At 39.9% G+C, this 21,258-nt stretch overlaps 1 protein-coding gene across 1 annotated transcript in view; it reads right to left on the bottom strand.

Annotated features, from left to right (window-relative positions):
* The window catches only part of LOC120538872 (deoxycytidine kinase 2-like), a 30,933-nt gene that overhangs the window by 5,617 nt on the left and 4,058 nt on the right, over positions 1 to 21,258 (bottom strand). Inside the window, exons 2-5 of the mRNA XM_039768444.1 lie at positions 17,409 to 17,524; positions 10,546 to 10,730; positions 7,528 to 7,675; positions 3,941 to 4,056 (exon numbers count right to left, since the gene is read on the bottom strand). Of these exons, the coding sequence (XP_039624378.1) occupies positions 3,941 to 4,056; positions 7,528 to 7,675; positions 10,546 to 10,730; positions 17,409 to 17,524 (565 nt within the window). The remainder of the gene's footprint in view (positions 1 to 3,940; positions 4,057 to 7,527; positions 7,676 to 10,545; positions 10,731 to 17,408; positions 17,525 to 21,258) is intronic.

The raw sequence follows: 21,258 nt of genomic DNA, 5'->3' as shown, positions 1-21,258 counted from the left end.
GAAGAGATGTCAACCCTGACGACTGTTGTAGCTGATCTTGTTGGCAGAGCATGTCAAATTACATTACTAGAAGCTTGGGCATGTCAAATTAAGCAATGGTTTGATGACTTTACAGCACAGTTTCACACTTCCAAAGAAGCACATGCTTGCTTGTTTTTCTGACAGCTAACAATGTGCTGCCTGATGGAGCCAGTGCTGAACAAAGACTTTGTAGCTACAGTGTCTTCAGCCTCAATGTTGCCTCTGTTTTTCCCTTGTTTCCACTTTGTCAGGATACATAAAACACAAGACATCAGACTGACGAGCCTCTCTTTGTTTGTGCGGTCCAAAACACCCATGTTTCCATGCTGCTGCATTATATGTGCCGTATTTCTGGACAAGTACTCACAGATTCTCAGCTCACATATACACAAGCTCGCCCTTACGACTTAAGACAAATTCAAACCTGTTTAGTTTTTTCAAGACGAGTTGCGGACTAGACTAGTTGGAGTGAGTTAATGGGTATGTCAGACAATGCAACTGTTAGTCACAGGAGTGCAGCGCAAATACCTACAACCGGTAAGATTATGTAAATGAAGTCTACGACTGAAAATAGCCAGAAAAGTTTCATAATGTGACATGGCCTTAAGGCAGATTCTTAACTGACAAGAACTTTAAAGAGGAAATACATCAGATGTGGCTGAGACAACAGAATTTTCAACCTAAACAAATGAACGCATAAACACCAATTGCAGAATTCTGTTTAGCAGTTTTTCATTCCTGGGGCCTCATGCATAATGCTGTGTGTAGAACTCACACATGACGTAAGCACAAAAGCCAAAATGTGCTTATGCACAGAAAAATCCAGATGCAGGAATCTGTGCGTTCGTCAACTTGCACGTTCTTCCGCTACATAAATCCCGATCAGCGTGAAAACTAACGCTCATGCACGCGCCTGCTGTCCTGCCCCAACTCCTCCCAGAATTACGCCTCTTTGAATATGCAAATCAATATAAATAGCCCTTAAGCTCAGCGTTCTGTGAAAAGACAATGGGAAAAGCAAGAGGGAAAATGGAAGAATTTCAGCGAATATCAAGTGGAGGCAAAGGAAAAACGTACTATTTGTTGGTTTAAACAGTGGTATAATCAACAAAAGGAAGTTGATCGAGTGACATAGCATGTCGGAGAAACTCGAAAGCTCAAGTTCACAAAGTCTTACAGTGCCCGACATAAAAAAGAAGTTGTCACATATCAAAGTCACCGTGAAAAGCCGAGTTGTGGGAAAAAGCACAAAATGTCAACTTCAATCTCGAAATTTCCACTTTAATCACATAGCTTATTTTGTCATTAAAGTAGAACATCATAAACTTCATCTTAAAATCGTTTAATTAGTTTCTCAAATCACATTGTAAGTAAAGTAGCACGTTAAATGCTTTGTTTTGTACTTGATCTTTTATGTGATCTGTGTGTGTGAATCACTTCTTGCTTCTTAAACCGGCTCTCTTCCTCCGACAGGACACAGAATCCATTACATTCATGATATTACAGCTCTCTGAATAGCTAAAATACTGAGATGTATACGTGATATCATTTTCATGATGGTGGGAGTTAAAGCACGTTATTAAACATGAGTTTCACGGCGTAATGATTGTGTGCGACCTTCGATGAAATAATTTATTGCAGCAGTACTCAGGGGCGGCTCTAGGCTTGTGGAGGCCCTGGGCAGAGGAAGAATCAGTGGCTCCTTCGCCCGCGAATGTCAATATGGTATCTTATGCACGGTGGATGGCCACGTCCGTTGCGGACACTGCATAGCCGCCTCGTGCTCTTGACACAAGCATTTAACTTTTGTCGAAATTAGCCACTGCGTTTTTAGCTGTGTCGTTATTTTCTCTTTCTGTTTTATATTCAATATATATTGGTGTGGCGGACCCTGGGATTTGGCGGCCCTGTGCAGGTGCACAGTTTGCACATGCCTAAGGCCGCCCCTGCAGTACTGTCTCTTTCAAACGTACTAACCTCCAATTCCTGACCTTCCTTTTCTTTCTCCAAGTAACCGATCACCACACAATCAGTTCTGTAATGGACGTTAAGCCATCTGTAAGCTTATAACGCAGATTCTTCAAAACTTTTAAGGAACATTGGAATATCTTCGTAGTACATGTTTAATTATTCTATCCTTCATGCCAGTCCCAGTGAAGCATAGAGTGTGAGGTATGTAGGAACAATCGTGAGCGGAGCGCCAGATCCTTGCTAGCGTAGCAACACTGTGTCCTTTAATTATCAACAATATAGATTATTTAAATGAAGTTGAAGTTTTATTTGTATAATATAAGCATATTTTACTGCATTTCATCTTAAAAATGATATCGTCATCATATGTAAATACATTCTTTATAAAGTGGCTCAGGTTGTGCAATATTATAACTGTACTGCAAGTTTACAGTAAGGTGATTGTACTTATAAGTACAAACAGTTCTACAAGGAGCACTTGATGGACTGATTGATTGTGTTTAGAGTTCTTGGGATGAAACTGTTTCTGAACCGCGAGGTCCATACAGTAAAGGTTTGAAGCGTTTGTCATATGAGAAGCAGTTCAAATGTGAAGCATGGCTGAGGCAGCGTGTGCTTGATGCTGTATACCGATAATTCTCTTTCCGATCAGCTTCTCCGAGTGGTGCAGTGTGAGTAATATGGAAAAAGATGATCCGCTGTGGCAACCCCTAACGGGAGAAGCTGAAAGAAGAAGAAGGTGCAGTAAGAGTAACAACGCTAAAGCAGCTATGGTATTTAGAATAGTTTGACCATTCCATGGACCATTATATTGTTACAGGTTAATTACAATCAGATACATTAAACTAATAAAAAATATGTGCTTAATTTCAGTGTATTTATAAAGCTGCGTCAGGAAAAGAAAGGATAACTACACAGGAACAGTAGCATTGCTTTGAATCTGGATGCCGCCAGTCTGCGAAACCGAGCGGAGAACTTGCGTACGACAGGGTATGAAGTACCATGGAAATGTGAGTGGCTTTACGGCAAGTTTAGGTTTTATACATCGCGATTTGAATATGGAAACGTTCTTGCGCAACATTTCTATGTGTAGGCTCCTTTCATACATGACGCCCCTGGTCTTTACTGTGGGAGCTGCTTTTTACTTCAGTTGACTGTTTAGTCAATAAATAATTATACACGTTATCCTAAAGGAACACCTTTCTTGAAAATAACTTTGAAAGTAGATGTAATCATCTTCTTGGTGATGGTAATGTCTTGTTAGCTGCACAATAATAGCAAACTCAATTTGGCTCCAAGTAGGTTTTGTAACGGTTTTGTAACAGTTATAAGACTTATAAAACTCACTTTGTCCTATGTTTAGGGTTTCACGGAGAACCTGCCCTTCAATCACTGAGGCAACAATCCATTGCAAGGCACAGCCATGCTCAATTACCAGTCAACCTAATGCACGAACCTTTGTGATGTGGGCGACAAACCAGAGTGTCCAAACATATACTCTCGACAGACACAAACAAGGCATGCAGACTCCACACATACACTGACCAGGCTGAAAAAGGAGTCACGATTCTGCTTGATCTCTGCAGTTATGTAATGAATGAATGAAACTTCAGCCAAATGCATCTAAAACGCAGGGTTTTAGAAACAGTTGTTTGTTAGCTCACTTAAAATGGCCTTTTATTACCTATCCCAGGAACCCTGAACTGTATTAAAAAGTTTTAAGAATGTATGTATACATCTTACGGCTTATCTTGGGTGTATTCTGGGAATTTTTGGATGTGTCAGCTGCTTTAACACTTCAATGTCCCCTTAGAATCAATGTTCATTTATCTATAACATATACTGCCTTTCCAATCAAAACAATACAGATATGTAAAACCTGTATATAAATAAATTCTGGCCCAGGATACAATGTTAGTCTCCTGCACTTCTAGCAAAGACCACTTACTGGGTACTTTTGTGAACCAGCCAGTTCTCATGCTGGGTGTGTAAAGTCTCCAAGTATTCGATCGTAATGCCCTTCTCCTCTGGTCGGGCTCGACGGCTCAGCCTCTCCTTGCAAACCTGAAATACAACACACCAATCTAGTTTCAATGGAAGAGAGAAATCAACAGCCAAGAGCAAACACTAAGCCCAGAGATCATTTTAAATCTGAATATGGCAATCTAAAGATATTTAAATACTTCAGTAAACAAACAAATGACAAAAATAAACAAACACAGCTCAACAGTTTCAATAGTTATATTACTGAAGTTTTTAGCACATTTGTAGCAAACCCCTGCAAAAAAACTTAAAAACCAAACCAAACAATAAGTGTGCAAAGATCTGTTTCCCTTATTATTTGCCACTTTATTTATCTGGAAGTGATTACAGTATTGATTTGTATGTAAACAGATTTAAAATTCAGAATTCAGTTTCGACTGTTCTGCATTTAAAGGTTCTTTGGCCAGATAACTTTTTCTTACAGTATGAGTATGCACACCCACATCACAGTAAAACGGTAAGGAAATTGCCAGCGCCTGGAGAATTTGTCTTAAAACATTTCAATTCAGGCTTGTGTCTCCACCTGCTGGACAAATTCTCCAGTAGCACCTCTGCAGCTACGCCAGATGCTGAATGCAGGGTTGTTTTTCTAGTTCTGCGTCTGCAATGGACTTGTGTAACATTCAGGGGCCAAATTCCTATAACTTGTGTACACCCGAAATGTGTGTAACAAAACTTTCCATGCAAAATTTGGGATTTATTAATAAAAAAAAAACCTGGGTGGGACAACTCTGAAAAATCCATAGCCATTTGAATAAATTGGGAAATGACAACACCTGTGATCAAATAGGGAAATTTAGCCAAACCAGCTAAATGACGACACATGCATGTAAATAATTCACATCACCATTATCAGCAGTTATTATAATGTGTATTGACATGACAAACAAATTAAACCTTAAAAGTGACGAATATGATACACAAATCCTATTAAAACTCCCTTCTAAGAGGGTTAGTTCTGCATGTTTGTACTGAACCTGGTTTTTATATCCGTCAGTTTATATTGGTTAACTGTTGTCATTTATGAGGGAACAGGACCACAAGTCAGGAATATCTCTGCCATGCTGCACTTCATCATGCCTGCCTGCTGTGCTGGAAGCCATTAATCACCCAATGTGGCACTACATTGCTTTTATATAATGTGGATATCCATACATAAAACATAACATGTTTTTGCGAACATAAAAATGCAGTTTGCACAAGTGTCTGTTTTTCCTAACATAATCAGAGCACCTTCCGCACTCACATAACAATAAAAGCACCTAGTGAGAATAAATTTGCTTTTATTAACTGTAAGCAGTTTCATTCCATTAATGCACATGTAATCTCTGATGCCAAGATGAAACAGACTAACACTGTGGCCCAGTGGCCTGGGTCAGCATATGATTCATATGATGATGGCCTATACTATTCATTGTAATAACAATCATGTGCTCAAATACGGACCCCTATTAGCCTTTCTCCAAATGCCAAAATACACAGAAGAAGTGCTACAATGCCATGAATGCTCTTGCTTGCTCTGTTGTGGAGCACAGCATTGGACTCCTCCATGTGGCTTGTGGGAGGCTGCTGCAGCATCATGATTGCATATGTACATGTTTCATTAGAACGGTTCACATATTGGGACCTCAATCCATAATCATCGGGTAGAGGGGTCCTTTCTTTGGATTGGTGGGCCCAGCACTGAATGAGCTGTGGAATGGCCAATGGGGGGGCAGCTTGATGGCCAAGGTGTTCAGGACTCTGAACAAATCCAAATCAAATTATGTGTTTTCATCTTCTGTTAAATTCTGCTCTGTACTTGTAATATTTCTATTGCACTATAATATTGTATTGAGGATCACTGATCCCCCTTTTTTTTGTCACCCACTGCACGTCCTGCCTCCCAAGAAAGGGGTCTCTCTTTGAACTGCCTTTCGAAAGGTTTCTTTCATTTTTTTTCCCTACTTGGGTTTTTTAAGAGTTTTTCCTTGTCTTCTTAGAGAATCAGGGGTGAGGGGCTATCAAAAGGCAGGTCCTGTAAAAGCCCATTGCGGCACTTTTGGTGTGATTTTGGGCTATACAAAAATAAATTGTATTACACAGTAAAACCTTGGATTGCGAGTAACTTGATCTGCGAGTGTTTTGCAAGACGAGCTAAAATTTTTAATACATTTTAACTTGATAAAACAAGCAAGGTCTTGCAATACGAGTAGTACGTATACAGTTCGTCTGCCAAGCGTCACGTGTGTCTCTCTCTCGCTGTGAGATTGTGGGTAATCGTCTCCCATTCTCGGTCTAAGCTGGTGTGCCTCACTCACATAGTTAACATTTGTACGAGCATGTACTGTTTACTATAGCATTGTGACCACATGTGTGTGCTGTGACGTGTGAGTCCCTGTCTTGCATTCCAAAACACAAAGCTAAATCTCAGTACTTTAGCGACACCAGCTTTATTCAGCGTGAGACAGGAACAGCACGGTTATTTATTGTAACGTGATCTGCCACTCTGCTATACACAGACACAGCAGTCAGGCAGGGTCGTGACCAGGTTAGTGGCTAAGTAATACTGTCCCCTGCATTTATAATGTTCCTTGTATCACTCATCAACGGCAGGCACTTATAGCATGTCCACAATCTTTTCGGATTCGCTTTTACGGCAAACTGCTACAGTGCTGGGAGCCTGCGATTGCTTCGGGACACTCTTGCGCATGTTGTCCCATTGGGTGGAATCCCAAAAGAGTTTAGAAACTATCCTACACAATAACCCTCCTCTCTCTCGTCTCCCTCACACCAGCCATGATTCTTTTCAAAGGTAAAGTTCAGGTTGATTTGTTTTATGGATTTTTACTTTATATTTTGTGTTAATCATTTTTATATGAGTAGTTTTGGGTTGTGGAATGAATCATCTGAGTTTCCATTATTTCTTATGGGGAAATTCACTTTAATATACGAGTGCTTTGGATTACAAGCACGTTTCCGGAACTAATTTTGCTTGTAATCAAAGGTTCCACTGTATTGTATATGGCTGTTTAGAATGGCAACCAGGTGGGATTGTAGATTTATAAAAGTAAACTGCATATATATGTTTCAAACCAATTAATTCCATCACAGGGTCTTTTGGTGCCAGAGCCTAATCAAGCAGCCTGCAATTAATGTCTGATGCAAGGCAGGGTCAAATATGCTTTGATTTGCCCCACACTGACCTGTCACCCAAATGGCATTGCACCTGACTTTCAACCTAATTCTACAAGTGGCCTGGACAGCATGTTACCACCATCACCATCAAAAGCAAAATGAAAGTGATGTTGCAACCCAATGCACACAGAGGCACACATCAGCACTAATACTGGAAAAAATGAAAGAACCCAGCCTAACCATCATGTCTTTCAGCTGTGGGAGAAACCCCAGAGAAAGCACATGTTGTTTGTTAAATGTCTGCAGATTTAATCGGAGTTTGAGCCTGCACTTGTCCACCATAGTTTAATAAATTTGGTAATAAAGGAGCCATACCTGGGGCTGAGCTCGTAGGTAGATAATGCCTTCCAGTTCAAGCCTTTTCCCAAATTCACGGATCAAAAAGGTATGCCAGTCCTGATAAACGGCCCACTCTGTCTCATTAATGGAGCCCATGTTAAACATATTCAGTGCGAACACATACCTATAAACCGAGTAATTACAAAAAAAAAAAGTCAGTCATCATGAAGGACAAGTTAGTTTTGCATAATCAACTAATACAACACCGTGTTTTAGCACAGGACGGGAGAATCTCAATCAGACAGGCTGTTGTGTCTTCTGACAGTTGTGGCACAGACTTGATTATTCAATCGATGCCATTTGGTCTTAAAATATGAGGAGCAAAATAAATAAGGTTATCACTGTAATGTACAGATGTGCTACAATGTTTGTGAACCTTTTAGAATTTGTTTGTTTAATGTCTGCAAATAAATTTAAATAAAATGTGATTGTCATTTTTTCGGCATAAAAATATACTGTATAAGCAACAGAATAATAAAGCAATATTTAAAATGTTACACTTTTTCATTCATTCATGCAAAGGTCTCAAAAAGAAGAAACATGATCTCTTGGTAAATGTAACACTCTTGCCCCAATTTCTAAAAATGGAGACAACCACATCAGTCTGCTAGCCTCAAGGCGCTGTACCAGTCTCCCATTCATCATTAAATGGTATTGAGGCTCATTCTCTATGTCAGGGTTAAGAGCTTGGCAATACACGAGGGCCTCAAAGTTTTACTGCTGCGTCCTCAGGTCAAAAGGAGCTAGCTGAGGTGGTTTGGGCGTGTAGCTAGGAGGACCCAGACTAGGGAGGTGTACAAGGCAATACCAACTTGGGGAAGACCGAAGACAACACCCACGATACACTAAATGGATTATACCTCTCAAATATGGGCATTCACAATGAAGGGGTGAAGGAAGTCGATGAGGATAAGGAGGTCTGGCCAGCATCACTCAGTATGTTGCCACTGTAACATTCACCAACAACAGCACAAAGAAAATCATGATGATGCAATGGAAATCCATACCTATTTGTTAAACAAATACTTTGGTTTTCCCTTCCACACCCTATGCAATAAGGAAGCGTAACATAAAATACATTCATTTAATCCAGAGTTCACATGGACTAGAGCTTATGTGATTGTTAGGGTTAGAATTTATCTTCTCCTTTGAGGATTTTAAGGATAGGATGAAGCAGGCAGGACAAGTACTAAGACACAAATGTGGTGTGATCGAGATCTCAAGCTATGTCCTGGTAGAACATATTAAGGCAGGCATCTGAATGTACCGGAGATGAGACAGTTTTGGAAATTACAGTTTAATGATAACTGTCCAAGCACGAGGACTTACATGATAGCAGGGCAGGGATAATATACAAGCAAACAATGAGGGTCTCCTCTATTTTTTTTTTGTTTTCTTGCATTGTGTGTTTGTTACCTAACCTGAACAACCAAATGATTGACCATTTGATTCCTTTTAGGTTATACAGGTGGCACACGAGAAACCGAACCGTTTCCGACCGGCTGGCTCAAGCTATTTTACAGGCGGGTGCCGTTGAGATCACGGAGCCTTATTGTTGCGACGGGGTCAGCAGCCCAACTGTGCATTAGTAAGGAATCTGTGAGCCAATGGGTACAGATGTGCGTGAAAGAGATTGGAGGATTGGAATAGTGGAGACATGTTTGTCTACCGGTTCTTTTAAGGAAACGCAGGACATTTTCGCACTACAAATGAAGCCGTACAGAACGACTTGTGTCCAAGAACTGAAGGACGACGACAAGGAAAAATGTGTATTTTACTGCATGTGGCTCCTTCAAACAACTGCAACTGGATTTTTGTATTGCATATCTTTCGTTTCGTGTACTGGTTAAGAAACGTATGTCGAAGTTGCAGTCGGAAATGGTTTGGTTTTTTGTGCCCCACCCTGTACAAGAGGAGTTCCAAAAGTCTGTTCACATGGATTTTTTAATTTGTTCCTTATGGTTGATTTTTTCAGGGAATCTTACTCACCTATTCACAAAAAAGCTGAATGTTTCGAAGGTCATCATGGAGAAAAGAAACGAAGGTAGTAGTGAACGTAGTTCGCATGTGCAAATGAATTTCTCTGTTGCAAAAAAAGTGCTTACGCTCTACAACATTTTCATGCCAGCTTATCAGCAGCAGAAAGCTTGCCTGGTTTGGTTAAAGTTTTCCAAAATCTCAAGATAGGTCGCCCTGTCCAAGTGCAAGTTGAGAGGCTGGTTCCTTCACCACAATAAAGCTCCTGTGCATCAAGCTACAAAGATCTTTATTTGTGCCTCTGGGATAAACCTTTTCGATGCCCCTGCCCTACATGCCTGACCTGGTCCCTTGTCATTTCTGGCTTTTCCCCAAAATCAAGCCCAACATGTGTGGAAAATGCTACAAGATTGAGAAGAGACGTTCAAGGCAGTGAATGAAGAAGTGGCTAAGGTGAAAAAAAGGGTGTTTTGAAAAACTGATCCACAGATTGCAAAAGTGCATTGAAATCAGTGGCAATTACGTTGAGAAGTATAAAATGGGCAAGGTTTCTGAGGAAAACAAACTTTTGTGGGTTATCATTTTTATTTCTTTTAAAGCAAACAGCCTTTTAGAACTCTCTTTTTACTTGGAAATCTTTCACACATTTAAGTAGCAGATGGTAAACCTCACACTGCTAAAAAATTTCAGTCATAACAGAAAATGTTAAGTGCTTAGTACAAAAATAATGGCAGTGCTCCTCATTGTTCTTTGAAACTACTCTACTAAAACATTTATATATGGAGATTTTCAAGACACATTTAGCCACACTCTAAAACAGTATATTGCCTAGAATTTGCAAGAGTGCAGGTTGTACTGCTGATTTGTTATATGACTATGACCTGTTCTGGATAAAATAAAGATTCACTCCTTACATAATGAATTACTGAAAAGAAGGCTGTGGACACTCTACAATAGTTGGACCCCATTTTCCATGAAGTTAATAAAAATCTCTACTCATAATGTCTAATATGTTACCTGTCACTGTAGACTGATCTCTCAAAGATCTGCACTGGCTGTTCTGAATTTAGAAGTCTACTTGACACAGGCCTGAGTTGGGCTTTGATGCGACTCATGCAGGAAAAGGTCTGGAATGTGTAAGACCAGCGTGAGGAATCCTGGTACATCATCTGAAGTAGATTGCTGACACTATGTTGAGATTTCTAGAAAGTAAAAGGGAAACATACAGATGAAAATTTAATCTTTACGAAACGTACAATGGCTAGGGATTCTTCTACTAACACAAACTGTTACTTCTGGCTGTATATGGGTTAAGGCAATGAAACGGAAAAAAGGACTCAAATTTATTTTTTGTTGATCAACATTAACTAGGATCACACTTCTGGCTCTAATTTTTTCCCAAATGTCATCAGGTTCAGCTTTAAAAATTCAGTGCTCACATGACTTCCATTTTGTATGTGCCTTTACTAAAGATGATGTCAAAGTCATGCAGTAGATTTAGTCCACACTGACAGTGGCTTCCCAGGTTTGAAACATGTCTGAGCTGTGTGCAGAGTGTAGAAAGCCAACCATATCCATCTTACATATGCATCACAGGAAAATTAATGGAAGGAATTATTAAAGACTAGACATTAAGCCCATTACAATAACAGGCGCTAGAACAGTAGTGCATAAACATTAGTAGGAACAGACTATATTAAATGGCAAGGGACTCCACCCGGGGGAGTAAATGCGAACATTAATTTTATTTTAATTCTTTTCATTTTTATTACTATTTAATTTAATATTGTTTCTTTGTATCAGTATACTGCTGCTGGATTATGTGAATTTCCCCTTGGGATTAATAAAGTATCTATCTATCTATCTATCTATGTGGTTGTAATATACGTCACTGTATTGTGTGCCTTTAATTTGCTCTCTCAGTAATACTGGTTTGTATTCCGTAAAATGCCTGTAATTTTGTATGACAGTAATACAGTGGAACCTCGGTTCACGACCATAATTCGTTCCAACCCGATTTGGTCGTGAACCAAAGTAATTTTCCCCCATAGGACTGTATGTAAATACAATTAATCCATTCCAGACCATATGAACTGTATGTAAATATATATTTTTTTACATTTTTAAGCACAAATATAGTTAATTATACCACTGAATGCACAGCGTAATAGTAAACTAAATGTAAAAACATTGAATAACACTAAGAAAACCTTGAACAACTGAGAAAACTAAGACTGGAAGAGTTTGCGCTATAGCCTTACAACCCGCTCGCTAAAAACACCTTTTTTAATGAGTTTTAAGCACAGGGAAAAAAATGAACAGTTGAAAAATTAATAAACAACCAAGAAAAGTAACACTGCAACAATGCACGCGCACACCTGTGTGTGTGTGTGTGCGTCCCGCATGCGCCTGTGTGTGTGTGTGTGTGTGTGTCCGTCCCGCGGGCGCCTGTGTGTGTGTGTGTGTGTGTGTGCGTGCGTCTGTCGCGTGGGCACCTGTGTGTGTGTGTGTGTGTCTGTCTCTCATGCGCCTATGTGTGTGTCTGCACAGGGAATGCACAGGAAGAGACTGAACACGTGCCGTGTGACCCCGCGCATGCGCACTTGACCAAAAGACACACACGGACACTGGACGCACACAGGGCTTTTATTAAAGAGGATAACATTGAGCAACACATTGCAAGGACAGGAGTTATTCTGAACAGTCAGCTTGAGTTCAGAACAGGGAGGTCATGTTTTACTAACTTGCTGGAATTCTATGAGGAGGCAACAAAAGGGTACGATCAAAGTGGAGCTTATGAAATTATTTATCTGGACTTTAAGAAAGCATTTGATAAGGTGCCACATGAGAGGTTGGGCATCAAATTAAAAGAAGTGGGAGTTCAGGGTGATGTTTTTAGATGAGTGCAGAACTGGCTGATGTTAAAAGTTGTGTTCCACAGGGATCAGTGCTAGGGCAGCTGCTATTTTTAATATACAGTGGTGTGAAAAACTATTTGCCCCCTTCCTGATTTCTTATTCTTTTGCATGTTTGTGACACAAAATGTTTCTGATCATCAAACACATTTAACCATTAGTCAAATATAACACAAGTAAACACAAAATGCAGTTTTTAAATGATGGTTTTTATTATTTAGGGAGAAAATAAATCCAAACCTACATGGCCCTGTGTGAAAAAGTAATTGCCCCCTTGTTAAAAAATAACCTAACTGCGGTGTATCACACCTGAGTTCAATTTCCGTAGCCACCCCCAGGCCTGATTACTGCCACACCTGTTTCAATCAAGAAATCACTTAAATAGGAGCTGCCTGACACAGAGAAGTAGACCAAAAGCACCCCAAAAGCTAGACATCATGCCAAGATCCAAAGAAATTCAGGAACAAATGAGAACAGAAGTAATTGAGATCTATCAGTCTGATAAAGGTTATAAAGCCATTTCTAAAGCTTTGGGACTCCATGAACCACAGTGAGAGCCATTATCCACAAATGGCAAAAACATGGAACAGTGGTGAACCTTCCCAGGAGTGGCCGGCCGACCAAAATTACCCCAAGAGCGCAGAGACGACTCATCCGAGAGGTCACAAAAGACCCCAGGACAATGTCTAAAGAACTGCAGGCCTCACTTGCATCAATTAAGGTGAGTTTTCACGACTCCACCCTAAGAAAGAGACTGGGCAAAAATGGCCTGCACGGCAGATTTCCAAGACGCAAACCACTGTTAAGCAAAAAGAACATTAAGGCTCGTCTCAATTTTGCTAAGAAACATCTCAATGATTGCCAAGACTTTTGGGAAAATACCTTGTGGACTGATGAGACAAAAGTTGAACTTTTTGGAAGGCAAATGTCCCGTTACATCTGGCGTAAAAGGAACACAACATTTCAGAAAAAGAACATCATACCAACAGTAAAATATGGTGGTGGTAGTGTGATGGTCTGGGGTTGTTTTGCTGCTTCAGGACCTGGAAGGCTTGCTGTGATAGATGGAACCATGAATTCTACTGTCTACCAAAAAATCCTGAAGGAGAATGTCCGGCCATTTGTTCGTCAACTCAAGCTGAAGCAATATTGGGTGCTGCAACAGGACAACGACCCAAAACACACCAGCAAATCCACCTCTGAATGGCTGAAGAAAAACAAAATGAAGACTTTGGAGTGGCCTAGTCAAAGTCCTGACCTGAATCCAATTGAGATGCTATGGCATGACCTTAAAAAGGCGGTTCATGCTAGAAAACCTTCAAATAAAGCGGAATTACAACAATTCTGCAAAGATAAGTGGGCCAAAATTCCTCCAGAGCGCTGTAAAAGACTCATTGCAAGTTATCGCAAACTCTTGATTGCAGTTATTGCTGCTAAGGGTGGCCCAACCAGTTATTAGGTTCAGGGGGCAATTACTTTTTCACACAGGGCCATGTAGGTTTGGATTTTTTTTCTCCCTAAATAATAAAAACCATCATTTAAAAACTGCATTTTGTGTTTACTCGTGTTATATTTGACTAATGGTTAAATGTGTTTGATGATCAGAAACATTTTGTGTGACAAACATGCAAAAGAATAAGAATTCAGGAAGGGGGCATATAGTTTTTCACACCACTGTATATAAATGATTTAGATAGGAATATAAGTAACAAGCTAGTTAAGTTTGCAGATGATACCAAGATAGGTGCATTAGCAGATAATTTGTAATCCGTTATATCATTACAGAAGGACTTGGACAGCATACAGGCTTGGGCAGATTTGTGGCAGATGAAATTTAATGTCAGTAAATGTATTACACAAAAGTATTACACATAGGAAGTAAAAATGTTAGGTTTGAATACACAATGGGCGGTCGTAAAATCGAGAGTACACCTTATGAGAAGGATTTAGGAGTCATAGTGGACTCTAAGCTATCGACTTCCCGACAGTGTTCAGAAGCCATTAAGAAGGCTAACAGAATGTCATGTTATATAGCCCTGATGTGTGGAGTGCAAGTCACAGGAGGTTATGCTCAGCCTTTATAATACACTGGTGAGGCCTCATCTGGAGTACTGTGTGCAGTTTTAGTCTCCAGGCTACAAAAAGGACATAGCAGCACTAGAAAAGGTCCAGAGAAGAGTGACTAGGCTGATTCCAGGGGTACAGGGGTTGAATTATGAGGAAAGATTAAAAGAGCTGAGCCTTTACAGTTTAAGCAAAAGAAGATTAAGAGGTGACATAATTGGAGTGTTTAAAATTATGAAGGGAATTAGTACAGTGGATCGAGACTGTTATTTTAAAATGAGTTCATAAAGAACACAGGGACACAGTTGGAAACTTGTTAAGGGTAAATTTTGCACAAACATTAGGAAATTTTTCTTACACAAAGAACGATAGACACTTGGAATAAGCTGCCAAGTAGTGTGGTAGAAAGTAAGACGTTAGGAACTTTTAAAACTCGACTTGATGTTTTCTTGGAAGAAATAAGTGGATAGGACTGGCGAGCTTTGTTGGGCTGAATGGCCTGTTCTCGTCTAGAATGTTCTAATGTACACAAATGTGCCAAAGGAAAACTCATACGATTCAGGTGACTGACTGGGTTTCTGACAGTAAGGCTGTCTTTTCATTGCAGTAGGACTTTTTTATTGGAGCCCTGCTATAAATTTCAACAAGTCTGATTTATCATTAAATACCTCTAAGGGAAGTTATCTTTTAAGATGTAAAATGTCCTTCTATGTATGACGATGCGGGTTCACTGCATGCTCCCATCGTCTATCCGGAGCCCTTGAACCCGTCACCATCGGTAATGTTACCGATGAGCTCGGCAGTGATGCATAACAAATAGAGTAAGGGGATGGTGCAAAAAGGTGCCAAGTGCTTTTATTAAAAACAACCAACAAAACAAAGTCCAAATTAAATAAGTGCAGTGCATTCAAATCATTAAATAATCCATAAAAACAGAAGTGAATAGTGGAGATTAAAATCCATTAGAAAAAGCCTTTTAAAAACAATGAGGTTAAAACAATGCTGGAAGCAGTCCCTTAAAAGCACAAAGCCCGGTATCTTTTTACCTGGCAGCTCCCCTGATTCTCCCATCTGGGCCCCGCAACAGGACAGTCAACCTCTCAGCAGCTGACATTCTACTGTCCAGTTCACTGGTCTGGAGGCCTCCCAATTCCTGGCTTCGGTTGCGCACTCTCCAGACTGAGACTTGGCTTCCCTGGCAACCAGGACGCCCACGTCAGGGAATTCACCGCCCAAATAAGCCTCCCGACTACCGCTGCCTTCTCGGCCTTACGCAGCCGGCCTTCCTACTTCTGGTCACTCCAGCTCCTTGATCACTCAGCTGGAGCGACCGCTTCCTTCTGTCCCACCGAGTGTCGGCCAAACACCACTACTAGGGCTTACTGTCCGGCTGCTTGCCAGCCTGCAAGAACATGGTCACGCTCGCTCGGACCGGATTCTCTCTCCAGCTTCCTGCCTGCTTTCTAACTCCTGCAACCTCCGTTTCTTTTTCTCTCTTTCCTCTAGCCGCCTTGTGCTTCTATTTTTGAAGAGGACATGGCAGCTGTAGCAATCAGCAGCTCCTGGGAATAATTACGGATGTGGACGGTTTCTCACCTGTGCACTCACACCAAAAATCCCCCTGGAACTGCTTCAGCTACTCAACCACCACGCCCCCTCAGCGCGGCGATTATTTATTTAAAACTTGCCTCTTGGCGTGAGCTGTGGACCCCCAAAAAATAAAATAAAGATGTTCAACTCTTCCTCCCAATGTACTCCTCAAGTTCATTTTGAAATACATTATCTGCACAATATACATTAGTGTTTATTTATTTTTTAAATCATTTAATAGATTAGCTGAATTATTTGTCCGAGTCTGTATCCTTGCTTTTTATATTTCTATTGCTGTATGCATCTGAATTTCACCATGGGATTAATAAAGTTTATCTATTCTAATAATGTAATAACAGCCACAGAGAAAGGCTAGACTAGCAAATAAAACTGCAAGTTATGAAAAAAAAAATCGAAATTAGTTAAATATTTACAGTTTAACCAACTGAAGATCAGACAAAGACATACGTGTTCAGAACTAAATAAATAAAGAGAGTGACTGAAAGCACTTTAAAATGAGTTCTTCAGCACGGGCACAGATGGAAGACATTTTAAGGGTGAACTTCACACTAATGTTTGAAAGGTGACTACAGATCGATGGGCTCTGTAGGGATTACTGGCCTGTCTTTGCTGTTGCTGGCCTTATGTTCTTCACACAAGCTTGAAGCCTCCTGCAGCTGGTGCAGAAGGTGGTCATAGTGAGGCCTATTCTGGAGTAGCATATGCTGGTCAGAAGGCTACAAAGAGACATAGTGGCACCATAAAGGGCACGTCTTACTGTGACAAGCTTAGAAAATGGAGCCTCTTTAGTCTATTTTTTAATTAGTTAATTTGTTTATCTTTTGTATTATCATCAGCTGTTCTAAGGAGATATGCAAGTATTTATTTCTTTGTACAATAATATATATGACAATTTGACTTGTGCAATGAAAGCAGCATGAGGACAAATTGAGAGTTTAAAAATTCACAAGGGTATAATATTAAGTTAATAACAGCACCGAGAGTGGCAACTTGTGACATGCAAGTAACAATTTTACTGTATTATGTACACTTGACAATTGTACTACTATTGTCTATTTTGTCAAGAAAGTGCATAGAACTCTCTGTGTTTTGTGATGTAGTCTGCGTCAGAGCTGGCTATGAAACACTTATTTATTTTTAAAAGCAGTCAGTGTGGTCATGTCCAAACTCCCAAATTTCACTGTCCTGTGAAGCCCATATATCCTGACCACAACTAACTTTAAAGCATTTGGGAATGCTTATCACTGGGGAAAGCTCCTGGTATAACACAGGAAATGTATACTTGCTTACTTTGCTTGGCTCATCAGTTGTTTGTATGTTCTGCCACTCGCTCAGGGGCTCAGGAATAATCTCCCAATGTTTATTCTCCGCCTGCAGAATCCTGGCAAAAGTCGACTTCCCTACAGCTGCAAGAAATCAGAAATTGGTAGAACAGTCAAAATGTATTAGACAAAAGCTTCTTTTCACCCCCTCATATTCTCTGGCTAATACTATTTAGGAAAGGGGCCTCTACAAGGTCATTTCACCAAAATGCGGTAAAGAAATAAAATCTCCTAAGAAAAGATACCTGAATATTACCATTTCATTCACTGACTTGCAAAATTAATTTGGCTAAATTTATAGAACAATATTAATATATAGCACTAATATATATTTTAACTCATCATGGTTTAACTTTTCATTTAAATACGCCTGAACAAGACATTTGAAAGCAACTCATTTTTAGGCCGGTAAGAATAAATTATTTAACAACCATAAAATGTTCTAGCTTTACAGCTCTTGGATCCTCTGTATGACGGTTTTAGTTGCTCTCTTGTGACCACTTTGGCCTGCTTCACATACCTAATATTCAGTTAATGTGCGACTCTAATTAGGCCCAGAGTGACTGTGTGCGGAGGTCTAGTGAAGGCTTGGCAACCAAGATTGCAGAGATAAACTCAAGCTTTCCATGACTTTAAAATTAAAACAGTCAAGTATAGAAAACAACTGAATAAAAAATTCAGGTATCAATCAGCTAGGCAGTGCTACAGAAGAAGGTGTTCTGCATCTGACCCTAAAGTTGATCGTCAGGTAATATTTGAAAAATTCCATCATATTAAGAGGCCGCTTGTTTACACGGTGATTATCATGTGGCTGGTCAAATTTAACATCTTAATCTACATCAACATATCTGATGTGTGCTTTTTTATATACTGTCTGGTGGTGTAGAGCTCTTTATTATGTGTATTATATTACTGAGGGTGCAGACCTTTAAATATCTGGGAGTGCAGCTGGATGACAAATTGGACTGGACTGCCAATACTGATGCTCTATGTAAGAAAGGTCAGAGCAGACTATACTTTCTGAGAAGGTCGGCATCCTTCAACATCTGCAATAAGATGTTGCAGATGTTCTACCAGACGGTTGTGGCGAGTGCCCTCTTCTACACGGTGGTGTGCTGGGGTGGCAGCATAAAGATGAAAGACGCCTCACGCCTGGACAAACTTGTTAAGAAGGCAGGCTCTATTGTAGGAGTAAAGTTGGACAGTTTAACATCTGTGGCAGAGCGTCATCTCCAGGCAGAGGAGTAGCTTCAGTGACAGACTTTTGTCACTGTCCTGTTCCACTGACAGACTGAGGAGATCGTTCCTCCCCCACACTATGCGACTCTTCAATTCCACCCGGGGGAGTAAATGCGAACATTAATTTTATTTTAATTCTTTTCATTTTTATTATTATTTAATTTAATATTGTTTCTTTGTATCAGTATACTGCTGCTGGATTATGTGAATTTCCCCTTGGGATTAATAAAGTATCTATCTATCATCTGTAACTAATCTGTGTGACACATGCAAGTATTGTGTCCTGTACACAACAGTAGACATGAATTTGACTTGTGGGCAGCTGTTCACGGGACATACGGTGCCTGGTGTTAAGAATGTGACTATTCAGCGGAGACTGCATGGAACAAATTAAGGTAGACAGCAAAAGTGTTTTTGAGGTGGCCAGACCTGTAAGCACGTCTGCTGATTCTCTCAAATGGCCAAAAGTCATTAACCTGTGACCTCAGTTTAGCTCTGCATACGACTCATGCCCATGTGCCATCCACCATAACAGGGATTTTCATTTTAGCACTTCATGTCTCCTAGTTAGATAAAAACAATAATAAGTGTAGCACAGTGGGCTAGTGCACTAACCTTCTGCTTTCTTTGTTGTCTTTTACAATGGTCATAACACTTTAGCACATCTGTGCAAGTTTAAGGCTGCCCAATTTAATCTACTTAATACAAAATACTCAGTCCGACACAGTGGGCACAAGTTTATGTATGTGACCTGAAACAGTCTGGCATCCTGTTGGAGTGATGCAGTTTGTCTTCTGTGTTTGATATTTAAAGAAATGGCTCAGGTCATCTTCACTCAATTAGTTACTCAAAAGTCTGGAAAATGTACAAAAGATTTAATTTTGAACAAGTGAGGCTGCACACTCAGAAATGCCTCCTGCCAGTTACATATAACCCTGATTTGAATTAAAGAAGGTCTGTAAAGGATTTTATTTCAAATTGAGCCATTCATGTTTAACCCTGTATAATCCAGTTCATGGTCTCATGGAAGCCAGGTACCATCTCAGCAGCAGTAAGCTTAAGGAACCAGCCTATAATGAAGTACCAGTCCACACACACACACCAGTTATACTATTGTCAATTATACACTTTTTTGCGAAGGAGTGCTTATATTATTAAAGTGCCAGATGAAGACTACTACATATAAAATTAAACATTCCAAGTTGCACCAAGATAGACTGTCAACAGTTGTCTTGGTAATGCCCCACACGCCATCATGAACAGCTCTATGCTAGATTACTGTAAGAGCCAGTCTTAGAAAGTTAGAGCTTTGAGTTAAGTTAAATTCATATTAGTGTTAGCTTAGTCATAGCCACAGACAATACTTTAGCCTTTTACCTCCTGTAAGTTCATGCTGCTATAACTAAGATACCGCGTGATAACTGAGTCAGTTGTTGTTCTTTATCTCAGGTCCCAGGGCACAAGGACTTAAAAGACTCATTTTCAACATTGAAATGGGACAGGCCTGCAGTTTTCCAACCGTTTTGAAATGGTTCAGAAATGTTTAAGAGAAGTTCTGTTCAAAGCTTAAATCTTGTCACAGTTCTACTCGTTACTTCTAAACAAGAACTTTTTTAATTGTTTGCTATTTTAAATTTTTGCTTTTTGGTGTGAACTGTTTTGAATTTTAACTAAAATTTTTAAAAACAAAGACATTTTGTCTGTGGAATCATTGCAGCGTGTCAGGCTTTTGTTGAAACCCATTTTTTACGTTAGGGCTGTTGAACTTTGGAAAAATGTAGCTACAATTACTTTAAAAGAAATATTACTTGTTTTTTTTTTTTTAACCTGTGGATTTCTTCAGCAAAGCTGTACTTTGTGAAATTGCATCGAGAATGCAGATCGATGTATGTCTCATATAGCGCGTGAGCAACCTACTTCAATCGCTATATCTTTCTGTCTGTCCATCCACTCACATGAAATAACTCTGCTCCCAGCCAATCAATTTTGTTGAAACTAAATAAACTTATTCTTCAAGGAAATTTATCAATACACTTAACTTTTTGTTGCTATTTCTTGGTGAGCTGTACAGAGTTTTGAAATTTAAAAATCTCCCATTGAAAAGCATTGGAGAATTTGTGAACTTGTCTGAGTTTAAACAGGGATACGGTTTGTGCAACTTCAGTAACTAATTAGTTTACCGTCTTCAATTTCCATTGAGCGCAGTTACTCCGGCGTGCATATATTCCTTTTTTACTTGTACTGTATGACGGCTACTAAGCTCCCCAATACCAGTCTGTTAAAACGTTAGTGGAGGCGCACACTCGAGCCACTCATACAGATGCACACACACGCACAAAACTCACCAATCTGGAAAGAAATGATGTTAAGAGCCACTCAACAAGCATGGACTGAACTAACAGTATTTACTTTGGAGTATAAACTACTTCACAGCGCCATCATCTGCACATTACTATTGTAAAGGACAGCCATTATCAACCATTGGTTAAAAAGGTTTTAAGTGAGTTGATCACACATGAAGGTGCAGCTCCCGTATGTGATCTAAAGATGGAACGCACTTGATATAGGCCCCATTTTTA

This window comes from Polypterus senegalus, chromosome 11 (assembly GCF_016835505.1).
Source record: "Polypterus senegalus isolate Bchr_013 chromosome 11, ASM1683550v1, whole genome shotgun sequence".
NCBI classification, from domain to species: Eukaryota; Metazoa; Chordata; class Cladistia; order Polypteriformes; family Polypteridae; genus Polypterus; species Polypterus senegalus.
Note: the sequence above shows the minus strand (reverse complement) of the source record. Positions and strands in the feature narration are given on the sequence as shown.